The sequence below is a fragment of the Dryobates pubescens genome, chromosome 4 (genome assembly GCF_014839835.1).
Source record: "Dryobates pubescens isolate bDryPub1 chromosome 4, bDryPub1.pri, whole genome shotgun sequence".
Classification (NCBI taxonomy): domain Eukaryota; kingdom Metazoa; phylum Chordata; class Aves; order Piciformes; family Picidae; genus Dryobates; species Dryobates pubescens.
This window is the reverse complement of record NC_071615.1, coordinates 31,064,951-31,089,075: the sequence shown is the minus strand read 5'-3', so window position 1 is coordinate 31,089,075 and position 24,125 is coordinate 31,064,951. Positions and strand designations below refer to the sequence as shown.

General features: G+C 37.4%; 1 protein-coding gene across 1 annotated transcript in view; it reads right to left on the bottom strand.

Moving 5' to 3' along the window:
• Positions 1-3,239: 3,239 nt before the first annotated feature.
• The window catches only part of GOLGA4 (golgin A4), a 57,625-nt gene continuing 36,739 nt past the window's right edge, over positions 3,240-24,125 (bottom strand). Inside the window, exons 16-25 of the mRNA XM_054161021.1 lie at positions 19,565-23,856; positions 18,680-18,801; positions 17,606-17,736; positions 13,108-13,221; positions 12,383-12,403; positions 12,118-12,186; positions 11,146-11,221; positions 10,868-10,971; positions 8,507-8,593; positions 3,240-3,970 (exon numbers count right to left, since the gene is read on the bottom strand). Of these exons, the coding sequence (XP_054016996.1) occupies positions 3,950-3,970; positions 8,507-8,593; positions 10,868-10,971; positions 11,146-11,221; positions 12,118-12,186; positions 12,383-12,403; positions 13,108-13,221; positions 17,606-17,736; positions 18,680-18,801; positions 19,565-23,856 (5,037 nt within the window). The 3' untranslated portion in view covers positions 3,240-3,949. The remainder of the gene's footprint in view (positions 3,971-8,506; positions 8,594-10,867; positions 10,972-11,145; positions 11,222-12,117; positions 12,187-12,382; positions 12,404-13,107; positions 13,222-17,605; positions 17,737-18,679; positions 18,802-19,564; positions 23,857-24,125) is intronic.

The window sequence follows — 24,125 nt, the reverse complement described above, 5'->3', positions numbered from 1 at the left end:
CTCTAATACATACAGCAACCAAAATGTTTAGCAGGGGAAGGCTAGAATCAGTGTGAATTGAGAGCCTGCAAGAGAAGAGAATATTAAAAGGGGCCACTCCTATGTCATAAATCCAATGCAGAGTAAGATCCAATTATCCACTTACTTTTGTTCAAGGTTATCTAATTTGCAGCATGAATATATACAACCAGACAGAATTAGAAAATCCTGTGCTAGCAGTGCTTTTGAGGACCATGGTCTAGAAACAGCCACAGGGATTCACACCTAGCTGAGTCTGGATATCCCACACGTAGGGGAGAGGCTGCCAGTTTCTGCTATCTTGATTCCCATAATAAATCAGCAATGGCATTGCAAAAGAGCTCTCTTCTCTTGAACAAACAAACAAAAAGTAAGTTTTTCAATTTAATGAACTCATTAGAGGAAAAAATAATCCCCAAACCCCACTTCCTGTAGCACAGGTGGATGGACAACAAAACCATAGGAAGGAAGTATGAGTAACAAAATTAAGGCAATCTCCTCAGTAGCTTTCAGTGATTCTGGAATCACCATTATAGAGAAGACCAAGATACCACATACTACTTAGGAGAGAAACAAGATTTTAGTACAGTTCACAGAAAGAGGGATAAAGAGTGGCAGACCTGGAAGCTGGATGTATTTATGCTTATAATGCTTTATGAAAAGTTTGAAATTGTACATTGCATATAAACACCAACCTAGGCACTGAAAAAACACAGGAGTCAAAAAACCTGGTGTTTTTAATCTAAATTTACAACATTTAAACCCTAGGACACTAGAACAGTTTACAAATTAAGTATTTTCTTTTTCTTTTTTTCCAGTAGAGCTACACTATTTATTTATTTTTTTTCTGAGCACATGTGTGCATCCATAAAATTGTAAATATGATGAGGGACTGTTTAGAAAGGCCTGTAGTGATAGGATGAAGGGCAATGGCTTGAAATTAAAGAAAAGCAGATTTAGATTGGATATTAGGAACAAGTTTTTTTACCATGAGGGTGGTGGAACACTGGAACAGGTTGCCCAGGGAGGTAGTTGAGGCCCCATCCCTTGAGATACCCAATGTTAGGCTTGACAAGGCTCTGGGCAATCTAGTGGAGGATGTCCCTGCTGACTGCCAGGGGTTTGGACTAGATGACCTTTGGAGGTCCTTTCCAAGCCAAACCATTCCATGATTCTATATTGCATGTAAAATGGGAGGAAAGTTCAGCATGAGACAATCCAGTTATGTTCCCTTGCAGCGGCATCTTTAATAATCCTGTCTGAACAAGCTTGAGATCCTCTAACCTTTGCTAGAAAGGCAGCCAAAACTCTGATAAAGTCCTTGGCTTTTCACTATATGTGTCTAAACAAGGATACATTATAATCAGAAGTATTTGTGGCCTGGAGTATATTAGTTTACAGTCTCGTTGGCACTACTAGCAGTACTTCAGGATACTCCAACAACAAAAAAACCCACAGTGAAGCTCTCATTTTCATGCTTTCACCCTAACTCATTTCCTTTATTTAATGTCTCAAGCAATACTTGTTTACATATTCTTGTTAAAAAATAATAATCAAGCAGTTAAAATGTGAGTTTGACAACATTCTTGTACTTAACACACTTTCCCATTATGTTAAGGAATAGTTTTGTGATTGCTTACAAGCTATATATAGAAAGGAAAAGAAAACATTTAAGTTTTTCTAAATGTGCAATCAGGGAGTGGTTATCTGGTATTAGTTTAAAAAAAGTATATATAAATATAATAGGATAATTCTCTAATATCCTTTGTATTCTTTAGTAAGGTCACTCAAGGAGAAAAAAAAAATAGTGTTTACTCCATGCAATGTTGTATGACAGACTGTCTCAGTTTGCTCCACTCCACTTCAGTCATGCTTGAAAAAGTACAGCCTACATGCAGCATCTTCCATGGAAAGGGAAAAAAGCACAGAAAATTTGAAAAATAGCCTACTTGTGAGGACAAGAGAACTGTTAGTGATCATAGCGATACCTGCTGTCAGAGCAACAGATCCCTGTATTTAACTTCCCAAAGTCTAAGACAACATATACCTTACATGGCAATCTGAACTGAAATCTGTGTTTTGGATCGCTGTAATGACAGCAATAGAAAAATCCTACAAACCCTCAGCCAGCTACAAGAGGAACATGCACTTTTGACAGCCAAACTTACCTCCATAGCAAGTTTGGTCCAAGCTGCTGCAGTGTCAGGCAATGTCCTGGAGGATGCCATTCTGCTGCATAACAGAAGCACATAGATCATCTTATAACTGAAACCACTACAAAGAATTTATTGGGTTTGAAACCAAATTTGATCCATTTGGTAAAAGGGAAAAGGTTAAAAAAAACAAAAAACAACCCCCACATCCAGCTAAAAATAATAAAGAAGTAAGGATTTTACCAGAGACAAGGGAGTAAGAAATAAAGATGCAACTCTGGGTCTTTAACTATCAAAGGTAGGCCACATCCCTTTGGACTGTAACCAATAATTTCACTAGAATATAAAACTCTAAACAAAAATTAAGCTTCTTTCTTTCATTTCCTGAAGATGACAAAAGTAGTCCTATCACTGCAGGCCTTTGTAAGCAGTCCCTCTCCAGTCTTCTTGTAGGCCCCCTTCAGGTTCTGGAAGGCTGCTATGAGGTCTTCTGGGAGCCCTCTCTTCTCTGGGCCAGATAACCCTATCTCCCTCAGCCTGTCCTTGCAGCAGGTGTTTCTGCCCCCTGATCATCTTTGTGGCCCTCCTCTGGACCCACTCTATCAGGTCCATGTCCTTCCTGTGTTGAGGGCTCTTGAGCTATTCTATTCATGAAGGACAGATCACCTTGAACCACTTTGACAAGCCAACATACACGGTATGGATGACGGTTATGGATATGGTAAGAATTAAAGGAGCTGGAGAAGTTAAATTTATTCCGCTTCAGAGGATCACTTCCATGCCAAAATGACCAGACAGGCATTTTTGAAAAGAATAAACCCACAAAGCAAACTTGCTATATTCTCATACAGTTTTTCAGCCTACCATGGGTCTCTTTCAGAGGCTGGCAGCCCTTAATAATCTGGTCTTCGCTGACCTCTTAAAGTTCAATGTTTTTTAATACCTCTTATGAGATGGATTTCAGCCTGGAAATGACGTAGCTTAGGATGTCTCTAACAGGAATAAGAACAAAGCTGGTGGAACCTTTCAAAAGAAAAATCACACCCAAGAAGTTTCAAAATTGTACAGTAAATAAACTTTATTTCCTCTCAGCTCTCTTCAGATTAGTGCTGTCAACAGTCACAGATCAGCATATGGTACAGTTCTGTATTAACTATTTACAATTTACAGTAATGTACTATTTCTCCAGAAAATATAAGTACAAAAGCTAGGAGTAAACAAATGAGGTACTGCAATTTGGATTTGTTTTAGGCAAAAGCATATAGAAGTGACCTTTAGCAAACAAGCATAAGATCAGATCAGGAGAGAGTAGTCATCAAGAGTGTCTAGCTCATCAGGAAAATCACCTCAGCCGCTACCCATCCAAAAACGTATTGCACAATTCATTCAAAAAATAAAAAAATAAATAGAAGAAACAAACCATTTATTTCAGCTCTTAAAAAACACCCAGCAAAGCCTGTATGGAGATACAGTAGTGGGCAATTCCTCCCTATGATAATGTCTTTTCTCTCCTTTACAAAAATAACCTTTAACACAAAATAGAAGACAGTGTTTGATAGAAGAGAGAAGAGACTCATCACCAGATAACCCCTGATTAACATTTCTTGTCAAGGCAGTTTTATCTATACTCGTGGTCCAAAGGTAGTGCTGAGTTTTGGTTCTTGCTGTTCCATTTGTGACCGCGAATAGCTTTTCTTCTTGTCCTTTCTCAAGGGACAACAGAGACACAAACACATTTCTAAGCAGCAGTGTCATGAGACGTTCTCATCTCAACTTCTTCAAGATGGTCGCAGCCATGACTAGAAGAATGAAAAGTCAGAACAAATGTTACATTGTTGAGAGTACCTCAGAAGGACTTAATATTAAAATAATGATGTTGTGAATTATTGGGGAAAGTATATGGAAGAATTTCAAGTTGAATTGCCAATTTATTAACTGATTTTTGAGCAAGCCATTCCATTTCAGTATCTGCAAAACAGTTTGAAACACTGAGATGAAAGCAAAATAACCTGCAGCACAACAGTCAGGAATCTTACTGGAAATAGATAGCCTAGCACAACGTTACATTTTAATCCAAATGAAAAACAAACGTGTCCTCTTTGCATAAAGCCTGTGATCAAAATTGAAACAATGAAGTCCAATTTTGGGGCTAGCAAAACGCCTCCTCTACCATTTACTGCTTTCACGATGAAGTCAGAATCATCTTAATTTCTAAATTGTATACATGCAAAAATATTTTTCTATTTGCTGGCTATCTACTGAATTAAGTCACAGAAATACTTGAGATAAAGTAAGAAACTATGACCCAATAATAAGGTCTGCATAGTTTCCATACATATTAAGTCATGAAAGTATAAAAGTTAATTGCTAACACTAGGGCCAAAATCAAGCCCTTTGTAATACGCCTCAAATGCATCAGAGAACATCTGAACTTTCTACACCAGCAACACAGAGAGCATGATGAGAATTAAAGTTTCAAACATGCTTTCTGCAATAATGTTGTAAAGAACTTTGGCCTATCATTACCAACAATTCAATTATTTTCAACAGAGGACTAAAGAAACTAAAACCAAAACAGTTGCTGATTTTGCCAAGAAGTGATCAAGGCTAGGAGGCAAACAGTCCAAGTTCTGCTGTGTTTTAAGTGCAACAGTGTGTCTGCTGTTGTATTCAGAGGTTTAAAAGAATACAGAATAAAGAAACCAGGACTGTTTGCCAAGATGAATAGGTTTTCTCCTTTGTAGCCCCTATTATCTTATATAGAAGGCTCTATCGGCATGACTGCAAGACAGGAAGATACCCTGTCAACTGTGCTGTGATAGCTGGCAATGGAAAGAGCCTCAGCAAACTGGTTTTGTGGCGGCGGTGTTGCAGGCCAACCACTGCATCCCAGACAGCAACTACTTCACCCGCACTCAATCAATTCCTGGCAGCTGTGCAAAGCTTTTCAGCTGCAAAGAAGGAAAAGGAAAGTTGGGCTGTTCCTATCCTACAGAATTCACCTGAAGAGTTTACTGAATATCATACACCACTAATGACTCATACTGTAATCTCATCAGGCAGCACAGAGTCTTACCTGTGTACTTCTATATCCCACTCCTCTCCCAACCACTACTGCTTGTGTTTGGCTTGTTCAGCTTGGCTAGTCTGGTGCCACCTGCAGCTTCAGCCCTAAGTCAGGTGCTGCTTTTCTGTAACATAATGAGTCTGCAACACTAATTTTAAACTAGCTTAGTAAAACCTGAAGAAAAGGCACAATGTACTGAATCCGTAAAGCTCCCCAGATTGTTCTCCTTAATCTCTTTCCTCTAGTTTCTCTTGATACCAAGCCAAACTCTGATTCAGAAAGGTATTGATGTTCAAATGTAATCAAATCCTAATGTTTCATCAGTCTTTCTTAAAATAATACATTCTCTTATTTATAAGACGTAGTAACTCATTCCCAGCAGTACACCTCCCATAAATCTGACTTACTTGCCTCTTCAAAAAAGGAGCTCACAAAGTACATAAAGACAAAGCCAAGTGCAATAAAATTTAGTATTACATATTGATTTAAAATCTGATTTGTTTTTGTCTACCACTGAGATTTTTGTAGCTCAATCAACTTTTCAAGTTATGCTTGTAACTCAGAATGATTTGGTTTGGATCAATATTTACCATTTTCAAACTTGGCTTTGTAAAGCAAAACATGATTCAAAGTCCAGCAAAGTTTATCATACAGATACAGAACAAAAAAATTTTTTTCTAACAAATGAAAGCAGGCATGGGGAAGGACAAAAAAAGGCAGAATGATTAATCTCATAGTAGAACTTTCACATGCAAATTAAACAAGTATGCATTAGGCTTCACTCACCCACATGCTAACTAAGCACAGACTGATGGAATGTTCAGAAGATACCACTGCGAGGTGAGGCAAACTACAAAGCCAGGAAGAAAACAGCTTATTGGACTATTTTGTTAGTACTGTAGATAAGAACTTTGGGGACATCTATTCCTTACTGCTGCAGTTAGATGACAATAGCTATGTAATAAGAGCTACATTAGTGAAGGAGACACATTGATCTAGCACACGTCTACTGACCTAGGCATTAAGCGTATGTCCACTAAGGTGACAAATAATTACTCACAGGTACGTAGTACTACACACACTCTCTCTTTTCCAATAGTCCAGTTAATTAAAATTTACACATTAATGTTATAGATGCTTTGGTCATAAAGTAAAACACAGAAACAACCAAGCTTTGTTTAAAATACACATTCATGTTGTAGTCTAGAACTTTACTGCTCATGAGATCTAAATACAATTTATCTTCAAATACCAGTTATCACTCTAATGCTAAGTGTGGAAAAACACATCTGCCATGCTATTAAGTATCAATAAATAAAATACTACCACCACCCCCAAGCATATTTCTTGACAGAATAATTTACAAAGACCCCTCCAATTTTTTTCAGTCCTAAACAGAATTATTTTGTAATTCTGGGACTTGCCCCAAAAGATAATTTTTGCTTTGGTAAACAAACTTAGCATCCTGTAAAGTGAAGAAAAAAAATTATTATATCTTTGAGACTATGCCCTGGTACTCCAATTTCCATTAGATGTCTAATTTAATCTCTGTGGATTTGGAAAGGAGGAAATTTAGGGGCTAGGTCTGAGCCAAGAAAAGACTGGTTGTGAAACGCAAGAGGTTTTTGATCAGGACATGAAGCTCTTGGAATGGAGCTATCCTTAACAATCAAAGCACTGGCAGCCTGCAAAAAATCCTCTTTGTATTTTTTGCCCCAAATTTAATACCTATGACTTTGAATCCCAAGGATCAAAACTTGTTGGATGAATCCAAGCTAAAATTTTATTTACTATCAGAAGTTGCGAATGTCTCTTTTATAAAAAGCAGGTTTCAAGAATCAAAAAGCTGAAGGGACTACATAATGAGGTCACCTCTCTAACCTCCCTTATGGCTACTAGAGGACACAAAATATTTGCTGAATATTTCTCTAGCTTGCCAAAACAAAAACAACTCCCCAAAAAAGAGCAAAAAAGAGCATTTAAAATGTACCAGCTTTCTACTTGAAGGTGAGAGAAAGAGAGCATTAAGAAAAAAAAATCATCTTTAGGATGCATGATACTTACTGGAGCTGCAGTATTATCAACATTTATATCATTCTAGAAGTATTTTAAATATTTAAGATTGCAAGGCACTCTCAAACATACTAAGTGTGCAGGAAAATGTTTAAGTATTTAACACTTTTTTCAGATATGATACCACAAGCAGATTGTAGAAATGGTGGAAAGGTACTTTAAGGTAACTACACTTCAACTGAAACATTACAACATTCAATTTTTAATCTTCTGTTTCTGCAAGTGCTAAATAAATGTAAGAGCTTCTTCCTCACTTTAACTCCCAATTATTTTACAAAGAGAGGGATGACAGTGCTTGCCTCAGGAACTATGACTGCAGTTTGTATCTTAATAAAAACTAGCTCCAATACATAAAATAGTAACAGTAATACCAAATACAAGTTTAGGGTCACATATTCTTCTTTTGGGTCTGTTTCTCAAACCCAAATTAGCCTTTCTGGTAAGCAGATCAGCTGGTAAATAAAAAGCAACCATCACATAAGCAGAAGTGTACTGAACCAGGGATAAAAACCCACAAGCAAAACTAAAGTGTTTAAACCCTTGATTTCGATCTGTCACAACCTAGGGAGACCCTGACATATTTTGATGGTTTTGCAGTTCAAAAATATAAAGCAGGCACTTAAAAACCCACAATAATAATAAAAAACCCCAAAACCACCCCCCAAAATGCAATCTTGTTAGGACACTCAAGATAAAAATGTACACATCCCACTTCAAACACATATCCCAGGTGACTGAGCTAAGCAGTTTACTATTTCACAAGCAAAATAGCTTTTGTTTTTGCCAGAAATTTTATCCCAGGGCTGAAAAATTTCTTTTCACACATTTTTCACAGGAACTGGTATGATTCCACAGAAACTTCTGAATTTGTTTCTTTTTCTTAGAAAATTGATCTGTGGAATAGTAGTGATGTCTGAATGTGCTTTGTTCTGTTGTACCCACAGCTATCAGAAGTACAGTTTAACCACTATGACAAGTACTACTTAAGAAAACATGCTTATATTTTTTCCCTTCATTTTTGATCAAGACTCAAACCTACAGCTGCAATTTGACATTCCACTGAAAAAAAGAGAGAGGGGAAGGAAAGGAGTTTTCTTTCACATAGACACAAGGAAAAAAGAGAGTTAAAAGTGTCTAATTCATTATTCTTGCAACCTAATCTCTTCCATAAAGTTGTTTTAGTTCGATAACTTACCAATGGTCGAGCATCTTCTCGTTCTAGTATCTTCTGAGTTTGATCTGCTGGGAACTTCAGCACTGTTGTTATAACTTTGGCCATTGTCTAAAAAGAAGTCAGTCATCAATTAGTGATTTCAGATCCACTTAAATGCGTCTTAATGTTTTAAAATGCATTTAAAAATACCGGATGCTAGTTATGGTAATATTAATGGAAAGCAGAGAAATGAGTAAGGTATAACTACATTTCACATCATAAGACAGATTGTGTGAATTCTATGAAAACCATGAAGAATCTCCATTTCACAGTGTCACAAACTGCAGCTGCTATAATACAATGTAAGCTCTAGGGTATCTATGCTCAAAAACTTGAATTCTTGCTCTGCATGAGCCTGCTCTGCTAGGGAGTTTGGACTAGATGATCTTCACAAGTCCCTTCCAACCCCTATTATTCTGTGATTAAGAGAGCATACTACTACAAACACTGCTAACACACATAAGACTGTGTATTTAAAAAGAAAATATCCATTACATTGTCATTGCTCATGGTTTTCCAGTCAGTGTAGCAGGATGAAACCAAATTTCAAGACACAGTTCAGTAAATTTAAGATTATACGATACAATCCCTGTGAAAGCAGACAGCAAGATCCATTTCCTCCAGCAACACATCTAATGGTCAAAAGAAAACCAACAGATGAAGTTGGCTGCAAATTACTTTTTGAAGTAAAAGTGAAAAAAAAGCATCTTTGCATTTCTAAAGTTTTCAGTTTATTCTATCTTTGCATTTGCCTTTTCAATTTATTGTACTGTCTGGTAATTTATTTTTTCTCCTCTGAATATTCATCCTCTCTTCAGGAGCCAGTGTGCAGACAATGTTGGAATGACATCCTCTGACTAAATACAACAATCTCCAGAGCAAATAAATGCATATATATGTCTACAAATGCATACATGCAGAAATTCATTGTATCTATTTATTCACACAGATTTTTATCAAAGCAATTGAGAGAGCATAGAAATTAAGTCAATTACAGTTTGTTGCTGTTACTGAAGAAATGAACTGCAAATTGTAGATCACTGCTAATAAGTAAACACAAATTTATAAAGTTTTGAGGCATCCAATGTTTTGAAGATTGATAAGAACTAAGTCTTGATGAAAGAGGTTTCAAATGAGGTTTTCTCAACATACATTTTCTACCTGCATCAGCTGTCTGCAAGAGTCATCTGCAGCTGCCTCAAGACTTATTTGAAGCTGAAACATGGTTGACCTGTTCTTTAGCATTTTTGCTTCTGTCTGTTCAAATTCATAAAATTCAGTTATGTAGCTATTTTTCTTTAGAGATCTGTTGTTTGTTATTAAAGTAGCAGAGTCATCCAACGAGCCACAGGCTTGTGAACAGAAGGCAGCTAATGATTCTGGGGTTTTGGATCAGGGATTTGTGTTTTTAATAAAAAAGGATTTAATATCAAAGTGAAAAAAGGGATAAAAGGAGAGAGAAAGAGGAATCCCATAAGATGTCCTTCACAGACCAAGACTTTTTATGTACAGAGCACAAGGAGAACAAAGCTAATTAACATAGAAAACTACATAAAACTGCTTTGATTAATCGTAGTCCAAGTTGAAAGCAGGGCAACAAAGAATGGAAGATCTCCTGGGAGGAGAAACAACCCACAAAAAGCCTCAAGAAAAGCAACAACCCTAAAAAAAACCAACAAAACAAATAGAAAAAAAAAATCATCCACAGAGCATTTACTGTCCAAGAAAAATGTTTGTGTTCTGACATACCTCTTTTGAACCTGGTCAATCTCTAAGCATCAGTATTATTACAGCTAGTAAAATTCCAACTTGGGAATGATTTCACAAGCTTTCAGCATGCAACAGGAGGTCTACTGTGTAGTTTTTCAGTAGTTTTACCACTAAATACTATCTAGGGAGCATATATAGATTTGGAAGCCCTTTAAAACATCTTTAAACAATAATTAAAGAAATATTTCACCATCCCCGGAGCTAGTAACAAAGTATTATTTAATCCAACTACTACTGATTATATTTGTGTCAAGATGACATCAGAAGAGTACTTTTCCTAATGTTCAGCTTCACAGCATGCTGACAACAGGACTTCTGCCACTAAAACTGTATTTATCCTACATAGGCTTTTGTCTTTGTAGGGGCATAGGTGAGAGATGCGACAACCTCCCTTTCCCTGCCAGTCATTTTGACATCCTGACAAGGTTTTTAAGATATGGATCATGCTTCTTTGAAAAACAAACCAACCAACCAAACATGAAAGCCTTTCAAATCCCGTGTCAATAATCAACAGGGTGTAACAAACACAAGGCACTTCAAATCTATGCAGCAAGGACATTAAACTGCCCATACCTTTGTCTCACGGCCCATCATATATTCAAATAGCACTTTCCTCAAATATTCAAACTCAGTAGGCTCTCCAAAGAGGGAAACATCAGTGTGGTGAAGGTTCCCATCTGTGTAAAAAAGAAAAAAAAAACCAGAATATTTATACTGAGAGTCACTGATACAAAGCTGTGTTTCACCAATGGCATGAAACTGAACGAGAACCAGATTCTGAACCTGGGGCAGAGTAGCAGCAGACACAGAAAGGGACTTGGGAGTGCTGGCTGCCAGGAAGCTGTGCTTACCTCTGTATGGTGCTCCAACTGAAGTCACATACATATTCTTCTCGTAATTTTTCAGCCGATCTTCCAATACATGAATCTAAACAGGGAACAGTCAAAAAGATAAGCAGCGTTCATGAGCAGCTAAAATAGATCACAAAATGGTTTGCGTTGGAAGGGACCTCCAAAGGTCATCTAGTCCAACTCCCCTGTGGTCAGCAGGAACATCCTTCACTGGATCAGGCTGCCCAGAGCCTTGTGGAGCCTCACATTTGTTATCTCCAGGGATGGGGCCTCAACTACCTCCCTGGGCAACCTGTTCCAGTGTTCCACCACTCTCATGGTAAAGAACTTGCTCCTAACATCCAATCTAAATCCACTCTTCTCTAATTTCAAACCACTGCCCTTCAGCCTACCACTACAGGCCTTTGTGAACAGTCCCTTTTCAGCCTTTTTGTAGGCTCCTTTCAGGAACTGGTTTTCAGCTAAACATCCTCTCAAAAAAGGCAAAATATATTTGTTTAAAGAAGGAAGGAGAACATGAAAAATTGTATTATTAAAAACTGTCCCTAAATTACCTAAGGAAATATGGGTACAGTGTACACACATGTAAGAATATCCTATATGTACAACTATTTTATACATATAAGCATATGGCAAAAAGAAAACATGACAAAAATTGTACATAATCACATAAGAGCTTTACTTGAGAAAAAGAAGAGATCCATAATTTAATGAAGAGCATTGCTTCATTATTCACCATGCAAATCTTCTGCTAACCTGAATCACATGCATATAGTATTTTCATTCCTGGGCTAAAGGAGTATTTGAAATGTGCACAGATCTTCTGAGAGCATGTATAGGAGTCAAAACTAGTTTACGTGCCTATTATTTCCATAGTACCTGTATGGTGATGTGCTCCTTCATCACCTGAAAAGAACTAACCTCCTAGTACTGCAAATGGGTAATTTTTACTTGTTGAAACAGCACCCTTACCTGCTCTTTGAACTCCTGCTCTTTCAGTTTGGAATTATTGACTAGTGTTGTCTTCTGTGCAAGCTGTGCCTGAAAGAACAGCCACATATGGAAAACATCAAGAAACTGCTTGATACACCACAGGTTATCTTTCCAATAAGAGTTTTCTTTTAACACACAAACTTGAGCAGTATTTCTACTTGCAAAGTGCTGTGAAATAGAATTTAGAGAATAAAGTCAGTAGAAACAGAATTTGAGAGTAAAATCAGTAAAATTTGAGACATACCTGAAGTTCTGTTATTGTGACCTGGAATGGAGGGGAAAAAAACAAAACCAAACATTAGAACATACAGAAAACTGTTAAATACACAAAGGACTGGACATAGGTTAAAAAAAAAAAAAAAAAAAAAGGAGAAATGTCAATCACTGATAGAGTGTTCATTGAAGATGAGAAAAATTGAAATGACATCACTACCTGCAGACCACAGAACAGAGTGTAGCAAAGAGTGAGAATCCAAACATGAAATACTGATACAACAAAAACTGGAAGCCCACTTATTCACAGCAATATAAATATCTGAGCTTTGACTGCACCAAGAAGATGTACCTGGAGCTATCTGCACACTGAAGAACATCATCTCACACACAAAAAAAAAACATACAAAAAAAATTGCCCACACTAAAAATGATCCAATTTAATTTTCTTTGCTTATAAAGAGCTTCCAGTAAAATCAACGTAAAACACGTGTAGAGGGAAAAAGTTTCCACCTTAATAATCAAAACACACCTGGACTTTTAAGCATACCATTAAAAAAGGTAGTGTCAAATACTGCAGATACTGAAGAGGTTCACTTTTGAAGAAGTGAACATCTAAAAGAAAAGAAACTGCATAGGAAAGCAAAGACCAGATATAAAAATAAAATCCAGTTAAGAGTAAACTACAGACTTTTATGAATACTAAGCATTTCACACCTAAAGATTAAAAAACAAATGGCAATGCCATAAGCTCACTTTTTCACTGTTCCAACTTTCCTCTTCTGCTATCCTTTGTTTGTATTCCTTCTGCAAGTTTTCTAGCTGGGCTTGCAACTCCTGAACTTTCGCTGTCATCTCTTCTTCACGAGCCTTCAAAATGCAGGGGGAAAAAATTATTTATATAACTAATCATCAAACCACTCAAAACCTTAACTACAGCGGACACAGAAATCAAGAGAAGAGTTCTGCTACAAACAGGAAAGAATATATTTGAAATTCAGTAAAAGATGAGTTACGCTACAAGACTACAGAAAAACAGGCATGACATGGTCTAGTCAGTGTGGTGCTGTTAGGTCATGGGCTGGACTTGATGATCTTAGGTCTATTCCAGCCTCAATACCTCTGTGAAAAGAGCAAGAAATAAACACAGGAACTTAACAAAATTTTGCAGCCCTCAACTACTAAGATTGCATAGTTAGGATTGCAGGTTTTTTGCAAACTAAAAAACAAACAACAACACAACAACTAAAAAAAAAAAAGAAAGAAAAGGAGATCTGTTTCTACTGGACACCAAACCAGCATTTGAAAATAATCCAGCAAGTGTATTACTGGGGAGGCTGTGCTTGCTTATATGACCCTCTGACCCTTATGAAAGGGACACCTGACAATCCAAGGTTACTTCCTTTAGTCGGGAAGTCACAAGGACTTGGAGATTCTTTCATCCCTCACTCTCACAAAGATGTTCCTAAAGCAGTTTAAAACACATTTTCAGACACAATGACTTCCTAGGTATTTATTATTTATTTTTAAATTGTGTCCTTTCCAGTCTTTTTGTGAGATACCATGCTTGGGAGTTGAGAAAACAGCACTCCAGACTGTGTGTCTGCACTGCTAATCATGCAGGGCAGAGAGCTGTCCACTGTGCTATGCAGTAGTACTTCAGATCAAATAGGCAAACTTAGTCATCAAGAATAGAACTGCTGGTCAAAACTGTGTTCTATTCAAGATTTAAGGAGTATAAACTATAATGGTACAGAACATTCACTAGAAAAGTATGTACAGAACTCAAAAGCTGATCCAGGCTTAATAGATATAAGGCATGCCATAACTAGGAAAATTATTTCCCAGTAAAACCACCTTGTAATATGTTCCTTGTGCCCTAGTTAAGAATAAAACACCTTCCCCATGCAGCCCCTCGAACCAAAAATCACTACCAAAAAGAAACAAAGCAACCTCCTCAAAAAGTAAATTGATGAATGGGAAGTCACAGGACCCAAGTAAATTTTACAGCCTAGAAGCTTTAAGAATATCCATCTTCACTAAGAATTTTGCTCAAACAGCAGGGCCTCTAAAATAGTGCTTTATTAATTCACATTATTTTTCTATACTCTCAAAAATATATCAACAATATTTTCTAGGATTTTTTTATTATGTGGTTAAAACCATCTATACCTGGCATGTTCAGCTGCTTTTATTTTCCCTCATTTGGGGTTTCTGTTATTTGTCTTTGCTTGGGGGGGTGGAGTGGTGATTATTTTGGGTTTTTGAATTGTGGTTTGTTGGTTTTTTTGTCTTTTCCTTCACATAAAGAATCTAACTATTTCTAGACTAATGGAATAAACTAATAAAATTGCATGCACGTCACTCAGCGAGACTTGGACAGGCTGGAGAGCTGGGCAAAGAGGCACCTAATGAGGCTCAACAAGGGTAAGTGCACCTGGGAAGGAATAACAAACTGCACTAAGAAGGTGATCTGCTGGAGAGCAGCCTCATGAAGATGGACCAGAGAGTCCTGGTGGACAACAAGTTATCCATGGGACAGCGATGTGCCCTTGTAGCCAAGGCAGCAAATGGTATCCTGGGGTGCATTAAGAGGAGTGTGTCCAGCAGATCGAGGGAGGTTCTCCTCTTCCTCTACTCTGCCCTGGTAAGGCCCCACCTAGAGTTCTGGGCTCTCCAGTTCAAGAGGGACAGGGATCTACTTGAGGGAGTCCAACAAAGGGCTACAAGGATGATTAAGAGACTGGAGCACTGCCTTACGAAGAAAGGCTGAGAGACCTGGAGCTGTTCAGTCTGGAGAGGAGAAGACTAAGAGAGGAATCTAATAAATGTATATAACTATCTGAGAGCTAGGTGTCAGGAAGGGAGGGACAGCCTCTTCTCACTTGCACCCTGTGATAGGACAAGGGGCAATGGATGTAAACTGCAGCACAGAAAGTTCCACCTCAACATAAGGAAGAATTTCTTCACTATAAGGGTCACAGAACACTGGCACAGACTCCTCAGAGAGATTGTGGAGTCTCCTTCTCTGGAGACTTCCAGACCCATCTGGATGCATTCCTGTGCAACCTATGCTAGATTCTGTGGTCCTGCTCTAACAAGGGGGTTTGGATTTGAAGATCTCTAGAGGTCCCTTCCAACTCCTAACATCCTGTGATGCTGTGATCCTGGGATCATTCTTAGTCATGGAAGGCAGCTGAAACGCAGAATAGAATTTCAAATGACTCTTCTGTAAAAGGGACCTACCTGTGAGCCATTATTTTTTTATAAGCCACTGAACAGAGACTGTAATTTAAAATTTGCAATAATTAGAGATCACACAGGCTCTCACCATGCTACAGACTCTGTATTTAAAATAAGAACTTATTGCTCCATACAGCATCTGGCATGCTCTGAAAATAAACTGCATGCTACTTGGATTTAATTACAGCTATAGACTAAGACTTCAATAAAATTTTAATTTCCCAAATCTTAACCACGAGATCTATCCTGTATTCACATGGGTGGAATTATGACAAATGAAAGAATGCACACCTGAACTTAGATTTATTTTTTTTAAGCTCATAAATAGGCTTAAAATAAGTTAGCTAGAGCACAAGATTCAATTTTTCTCTAATTATATACAACAGTTAAAAAAAAAAAACTTGGGCCTCAAATTACAGGCTATGCTGATTTATGAGCCCTCTAATTAGGGAGGCTTTCATGAAATCTTCCATGCTAAAAGTTTTTATGAAAGATAAGAAAACATCAGATAAAGCAAGAGAAGTACCAGGAGAGCACTTGACAAATAAATCATACCAATTTTAGCAGACTGAATGATTCTTGCTTGTTTTTAAGGATAAACACTCAAATCAAGGCAGACTGATTTTTAGCAACATTAACCATGTTTAAAATGCAACTGAACTATAAAGTCATATGAGCAAAATTCATTCTTGCAATTAGTATTATTTTTGTTTCATCTTCTTACCATTTCTGACAGACAAACCCCTTTGCAAAAATACCTTGATGAGACATTTCTCAAACCTGTCATGAGCCAAGTCAGCTACAACTGGGGCAATAACTGGCAACACTATAGACTAAACTGATAGAACCTGTAACATCTGCTGATGCATATATTCATACTTGTCAGAGTTCTCAGTGAGTGTAACATACACTCAATTTAACATAAATATTTCTTCACTTCTCAGATGCTGGCAACACTTGCTCAGGGAAAAATGGTAACAAATTCTGTAAACTTATTTTTTCTTCCCTAAAACAACAAACCTCAAAACATTTACTCATAAACCATCACCTACAGAAGAAATGTTTATTCTGAAATTTAAAATATCAAATTATAGCTTATTGTAGTTCCAGGCAACTGTCACTGCCATCATTAATGAGATGCAGAAAGTGTTCATGTCCTCCAGTTGCATAATTAGCCTAAACCTTCAAGTTCATACATTGCATACAGTATGCCCATTTCTGACACTTGTACTCACTGAATGTATCAGAAGACAGGACTTCAAATCACAGGACTGCTGCAGGACTTCAAATCACAGACCCCTCTAAACTACAGACCTGAACAGCAACACACTGCACATTCAGGTAAGAGAAATATAAAACCTCCAGAAATGTAGACTATAAACCTATGGTAACAAATAAATAAATGGAAATCTCAATGGCTTCTATCATGCTTTTTTTTTTTTTTTCTAAATTAGGAAGCAAAAGGAGAAGACTCCAAATTTCATACCTTCCCATCTCCAATTTGCCACAAGTCAAAAAACCAAAGTGGAACACACCAACCTGCCTCCAAGACTGCAGATTTTAGTGTGAAACAGTCATGCCCAGTATACAACACCTTGGGCTGGTAATGGAGCATAAACTAACAGAAGACCACTTAAGATTTATTACTACTGGATCTATTCAAGGGACACTTAATGATGCTACATTACTTGTGCAAAGTACAATGCTCTTGTGCAAAGAGCATTAAAGTTCCCAAAATTGAAGCCTACATCCCAGTATGATGTCTAGAACTGAAAACCATACAATCTTTTGCTGCCATTTATGCAACAATGCATTTATGCTGCCCAGAGAGCTTGAGGAGTCTCCTTCTCAGGAGACTTTCAAAACACAACCTGATCTAGGCAAACCTGCTTTACCTGGGAGGTTGGACTAGCTGATCTCCAGAGGTACCTTCTGCCCCTTACCATTCTATGACTTGATAAAAAAAGTTATTTTGAAATGTATATAGGGACATCACTTTTCAGGAAAATACCTCAAGGATTTCTTCATATTTTTTCACAGTTCTTTTTAGATCGTCATCTTTTTCAGCAATTTTTTTATGCAACTGCGTTGTCTCTATGTGATGATTTTCTATCAATTCAGTTTCTACCTCCTGGGCTTTACCTAGAAAAAAAGATAGGCAATGTTTTACAAAAGCACATTAATTTTGTTAAATTATGTCACAGCAATATTATAAAAGCTCAAAGACAACTGTGAAAGGCATCTATAAGGAAAAGCTTGTCAAGAAAATTCATTTTTCACACTGTCAGTGTTAATTATGTCACTTGATCCTGGTGTTTGTTGTTTGTTGATTGTTACTTCAGTATCTGAAGTAATTTATTTTTTTTTCTACCTGATGTTGGGACTTTAATCTAGAAGTTAAGATCACAACCAATATTTATCAACTAGCTCTATTTTCCTATTCTGAAACATCTGAAATCATTAGAAATCCCTCAGTTGTAGGGCTACATCCAGTAATTGTGGAGTTAAAACAAACATACCTTCTGCTCACTTATTCAACCTCCAGCTTACACTACAGTGGTAAATGATGGACACAGAAGCTGAAATACACTGTTCTCTAGTTGTAACTCTATGGCATAGCAATTAGCCATCACATTTAGTTGGTAACTGATAGTGATTACAGAAAATGAAGTCTGTGAGACAAGGCTAAGAAAATGTCATCCTCATTCCCAGATGGATCCAAGTTTCTGCAAAAGGCACCACCCTTCAATGTTGTACCGTTGACAATGGAGTGTTAAAGGTATCAATTGCTGAAGCCTAAGTTGTATTACAACAAAGACTTAGCAATGTGCTTTCACCTCTCTTTTTGTTGGTACCTATGGTTATGTAGGGTAAGAACTACATATGCATTTTCCTAATTGTGCTGTAAGTAACATTTATATGTTATTTCCTGAGCAAGAGATTTTTCTTCCCCTGAGTTCCCTAGCCAATCATAGAACACATGGTCCTTATCAGAACTCTCAGGTAAAATCCCTTCCCCAAAACATCTGAAGACTTTTTTTTCTGGCTATTTTGCTGATTACAGTTAGAACAGTATTTCACTTACTGATTGTCTCTTTCACTGCCGTTTCCAATTCTCTTTCTTTCTGAGCCAGCTGTGTATTGAACTCTCTCATTAACTGCTTTAAGGTGGAGTTGTGCTTTAACTCAATGTCTTCTTGTTCACATCTGTTAACAAAATGTCAAAAAAATGCAGTGAGGTAATAAAAAAGTTACAAGAGGATGTGAAAACAGTTTAGCAAGGTAGGAGATCTGGGAGTTTCTCCAGAACTATTTTAGAATGGGATGGTTTTCAAGTGTATGAATTCTCTTGAATTGAGGGAGGTTTCTCGCTCCTCTCCAACTGAATTCACCTGGACATTGCAGGTGTTTCATTTAAAAAACAACCCAGAACTGAACCTTTCCGAAAGACAGGGAGTTTTTGCTGAGGAAGATGAAGTAAGGAATGGTTTTGCTGAGCAAGTAAGGAATGTGCTGTGTAAAAGCAGAATTTTTAGGGAATTCCTTGCTTGAAAAACCATTAGAGTGCTGAATACACTTTTGTGCAGTACCTATCAACAACTCTTGATACCATTTGAACATGAAGCCTTCGGTACTAAATTTCATTAAATCTTTGGCTCCTGTTTGAGGAACCAGAAATAAATTTTAGTTCTGGCAATGCCGAAAGTGACCACTGCTAAAGTAAATCAGAAGTGGTGTTAGTTTGCCAAAAGACAAACCACTTTCATAACTGATGACTTAAAGAGTGTTTTATGAAGTGCTACTTCAAGTAGTTTTCTTTACTGTGTCTCTATTCAAAAAATGACACAAAAATACCAGTTTTTACTGGTATTTTACTGTTACAAAAGTATAAAAGTACCTTATAAAAGTATTCTTAACAGTTAAAGATAAAGCAAAAAAGTGGCAACAAGACCAGGAACAAAGAATTTACCTGATTTTCTGCTCCATTTCTTCTAAGGACTCCTTCTTTACTATGTCAAGCTCCTGTTGATGTTCTTTCCGCAGAGCACGTAAGTCCTTCTGAAGGTTATTCACTTCTTTGCGTAGTTTCTGTTTCTCCCTTTCAGTCTCTTCCAGTTTACGCTGCAGGTCCTTCTGCTGGTTCTGCGTATCAGCTAGCAACTTCTGTAGCTCTGAATCAGACTTATCCTTTTCTTCAGCGTTTCCCTCAAAAGCTTTCAGGCTGTCATTTCTTTCATCCAACTGCTGTTGTAAACTTGTTAGTTTTTCTTCATACCTGAAAGTCATATCTTCCATCTCAACCTTATGTGCTTCATTTTCCTTCACTAAACTATTTTCCAACTCTTTTATCTTCTCTTCTAAAGTGTGACTGACTGCCTCCTTTTCCTGCAATTTTTTCTGAAAATCTACAATTACATTCTCCATATCAAGATGCTTTTGCTCTTTAGCTTTTAACTCTTCCCTACTGTTTGCTAAATCACCACTACAATGTGCATGCTCGTCTGCTAACGAGGAGTATTTTTTGGTTTGCTCAAGTTCTTTCCTGAGACTTTCAGTTCTACTCCGCTCCTCCTGATGGCTCTTCTCCACACACTCTAGTTTTTTAAGGAGTTCTTCCTGTTTGTTTTGCAGTTGGAGACAACAGTCATTACTCTCTTGTTGTTCCTTTTCATACTTCTGCAGTAATTCATCTCTTTCAGTTAAGCCCTTCTGCAGCACACGCATTTTCTCTTCATATGACTGTTGGACACTCTCGAGCATACTTTTCTTTTCTTGTTCTAGAGCAGCTTTTACACTGTCTACTTTTTCCAGCATTTCTTTCTCCAGTTCTGCGGGATCTCTTGTTAACTTAATTTTTTCTTCTAAGGACTCAATTTTGGCCTCTCTCTCCTGCACTTTTTGTTCCAAGTCTCTTAACTGATTTTCTTTATCCTGCTTAAATTGGTGTTCCTTTTCTTCCATCTGGGATATCAATTGTTTTTTAATAGAAGCAATTTTTTGCTCTGCCTTCTTTTTCAGGTCTGCCAGCTTAGTACTGCTCTCTGCATTCAGTCTATCTTCTAATTCTTTAATTTCTTCCTCTTTCCTTTTAAGCATCTCTAACTTCTTTTGATCAAATTCCTTCTCCTTTGCTTCAAATTCCACTTTCAGTGAAGCTATTTGCTTCTCAAGACTAGCCACTTTCTCTTCAGCCTCCTTAAATCTATTGTCCTTTTCAAAAGCCACCTTCTCTGCCTGCTGAAGCTGACGAGCTATTTCTTTTTGCTCTCTGTCCTTCTGTTCATTGTACTTTTTAAGTTCCTCCATCAAGGAAACATTTTCTGAAGTTTTCTCAGCAATATTTTCTTCTAGTTCAACAATTCTTGCTGCTTGGTTTTTTAACTTTGCCGTTAACTCACTCTCTTGCTTTTCCTTCTGGTTTTGCTTCTGTTCCAGTTCACTTTTTAAACTATCAAGATTCTTGCTTTGTTTAGCCAGCTGCTCCTTCAGTTTATTTAACTCATCATCTTTTTGATTGGCTTCAATATTGCTTAATTCAAGTTTGCTCTGCAAATCTTTGATAGTATCATGATTTTGTGTAAACTTGGTTTGTGCTTTTGTCTTCCACTCTGACAGTTTGGCTGTACAATGATCTACCTGCTCAAGAGCTGATGCTTTTTCTTGACTCAGTGTCTCAACTCTGGATGACAACTCCTGAACCTGGTTTAACAACTGCAACCGCTCCTCTTGATGTTGCTTGCTTAACAGAGACACAGCTGCTTCCTTCTCTGTTAAACTTATTGTGCCTTCAAGTCTAACATTAAGTTCATTAATTGTTTTGTTGAGAGCAGCGATCTCAGATTCTTTTTCCTGGAGTTCCTCCCTCATTGAGGTGACAGCATTGATATTTTCCGACAACTCTTTCTTCAGCTGCGTTATGCAACTTTCCTTTTCTGATGCTGCTTGCTGCTGATGTCCTCCTTCTTTCTGCAGTTGTTCTTTTTCTGTTAGAAGTCCTTCAATGTCAGTTCTCATGGACATAATTAAATCATCCTTCTCTTGCAGCTGTTGCACTGACTTCTGCAAAGAAGCACTTGCAGCGGAATGGTGCTCTGTTACTTCTCTAAGCTGAGCTTCTAGCTCAGGAATCTTACTCATTTTAATTAATATTGCTTCTTTAACTTTTGCAGTTCGCTGCTCACAATCTGTTATTTTACATGTTACTAGGCCAAGTTTTTCATTACATTTTTCAATTAATTCATCACTTTTTGTTTGCAATAAAGCTTCAGCATTCCTACTGTAATTATCTAACTGGGCTGCAAGTGCTCCCAACTGCCTTTTAAATTCGTTTTCTTTTAGTTGAATTGCCTCTATTTTTTTCTCATAATTCTCGTGATCTTTATACTGAGAAGACTGCACAGTTTGGAGTTTCTCTTCAAGTGTTTTCAGTGTACCAGCCAACTCAGTAATTTTGGCTTTGTCTTTTTCTTCAACTGCTTTCTGTTTACTGAGCTGCTCCTGAAGATCAGTCTGCTCTTTCAGGGATTGATTAAGATCACTTTCCATTTTTTTCAACTGTGTTTTCATGTCACTTTCCTTATCTGAAAAAGAATTCACCTTAGCCACTGACTGCTTTAGTTCTTCTTGAAGTTCCTTCAGGAACTCCTCCTTTTTCGCTTGTTCTTCCTTCAGTCGGGTTATTTCGCTTCTGGAGCCCTCCTTCTCAGCACTGATGGTGGCAAGCTGCTGTTTAAGGTCTCCAACTTCCTGCTCTTTCTCTTGCAATTCCATTTCATGTTTTTCCTGGAGTTCTTCAATCTGCTGATGGAGTTTCTTCTCCCAACTCTGGGTGATTTCTTCCAGTTCCCTTCTATGAGCTTCAGCAAGACTCTCTAGTTGCTCCTTCTGATTAGATTCCAGTTTTGACACAGCATCATTAATTCCAGCTGAACTGGCATGTGCCATTTCCAATATTCTAGCATTGAATTCACTCTCTTTCTGACTGAACTCCAACTGCTTATTTTCAAGTTCTTTTTTCAGTTTAGCTTCCTGCTCAGCAAGTTTCTTTTTGAAACTTTCTTGCATATCTTTTGATTTCTGTTTAATTTTCTCCATTTTGTTCTCCTGACGTTTCAGTTTACTATCATATTCTCCCTGTAAAGTATTCATTCTCTCCTCTGCAGCTAACAGTTTCTGATTAAGCTCTTCCACTTGCTTGTTCTGTAACTTCTTCATGTGCTCAATTTCATTTTCCTTCTCAGTTAGACTTCTCTTTGTCTCATCAGCCTCTCTTTTTAGATCCTTCAGTTGACATTCATGTTGTTGTGTTAAAGAAGTTACTTTTTGTGTATTTTCATTGTTTTGATCTTGCAAATGCTGCTTAAGGTCATGTACCTGAGAGACGGATGCCTCCAAATCATTCTTGACTTCATTCAGCTGGCGTTCAGTTCTTTCTAGTTGCTCACTAAGCTGTGATTTTTCACCTTCAAGATCTGCTAGCTTATGCTGCAGCTTTGCTAATTCCTCTTCATAAATCTTTGCCTGCTCATTAGAAGTACTGCTATGAGACTCTGAAAGCTCCTCTAGCTTTGCGGACACTTGGACAAGTTCAGCCTCAGCTCTTTCTGCAGATTCCTTTAGTTTCTGTTCATGTGCTTTTAGCTCCTCCAGATGTCTGTCTTTGTCTTCCAACAATTGCTTGAGTTTGTTGAGTTCCTCTCTAAGTACCTTCTCAACACCCTGAATAGACATTTCATGCTCTTTTAACATAATTTCAATCTTTTCATTGTGTTGTTTCCTTTCTTCTTCCAACTTCCCTTCCAATTCCTGCTTTGCTTCACACACTTTACTATTCAACTGTGAGAGCTCTTGTTCTAAATCATGACGTATTTTTAGTGCTTCTGACAGCTCAGCAGACAGAGCTTCTAATTCTGTTTGTTTCACATCTAGTTTTTCTAATGTTTTTTCATTCATCTCTTCTATGTGTGCACGGAAAGCTGTTTCTTTCTCTTTTAAAATCATATCTATCTCTTGCTCTTGTTTCTGTTTCATTTTTTCTACCTCCATTACTTGTTGTTGCTTTAAGATTTCAAGTTTTTCTGTCCAAAGCTCTTCCTGCTGCTGTTTCAGGTTCTCCAACTCTTCCTTGTGTTTTTCAACCATGTCATTGATTTCCTTATTGTGCTGCTTTTTTTCTGACTCCATCAGAGTACTCAATTCCTCCGACTGCTTTCTGTCATCTTGCGAATATTTTGTCAGAGAGCTTTCCAGTTCAAGAATTCTCTATTAGAAAATACAGTTTTAAGAGAATATTAATAGTCAAAAGATAACAAGTTGATTAAGTATTTCTTAAATCTCACCAGGTTCATATAACTACAAGCCACTTACTCCATTATTTTTAGAGAATAGCAACTTATTAAGGCTTTTATTCAGCTAGCTTGCTCTTATCTCGGCTTCCACCAAAATTTTACATCCCACTGCAGTGAAAAAAAGACACAAAAAAAACTTGGAAAGAATTTAAGTGATACAAATGAAATAATTAATATGATATT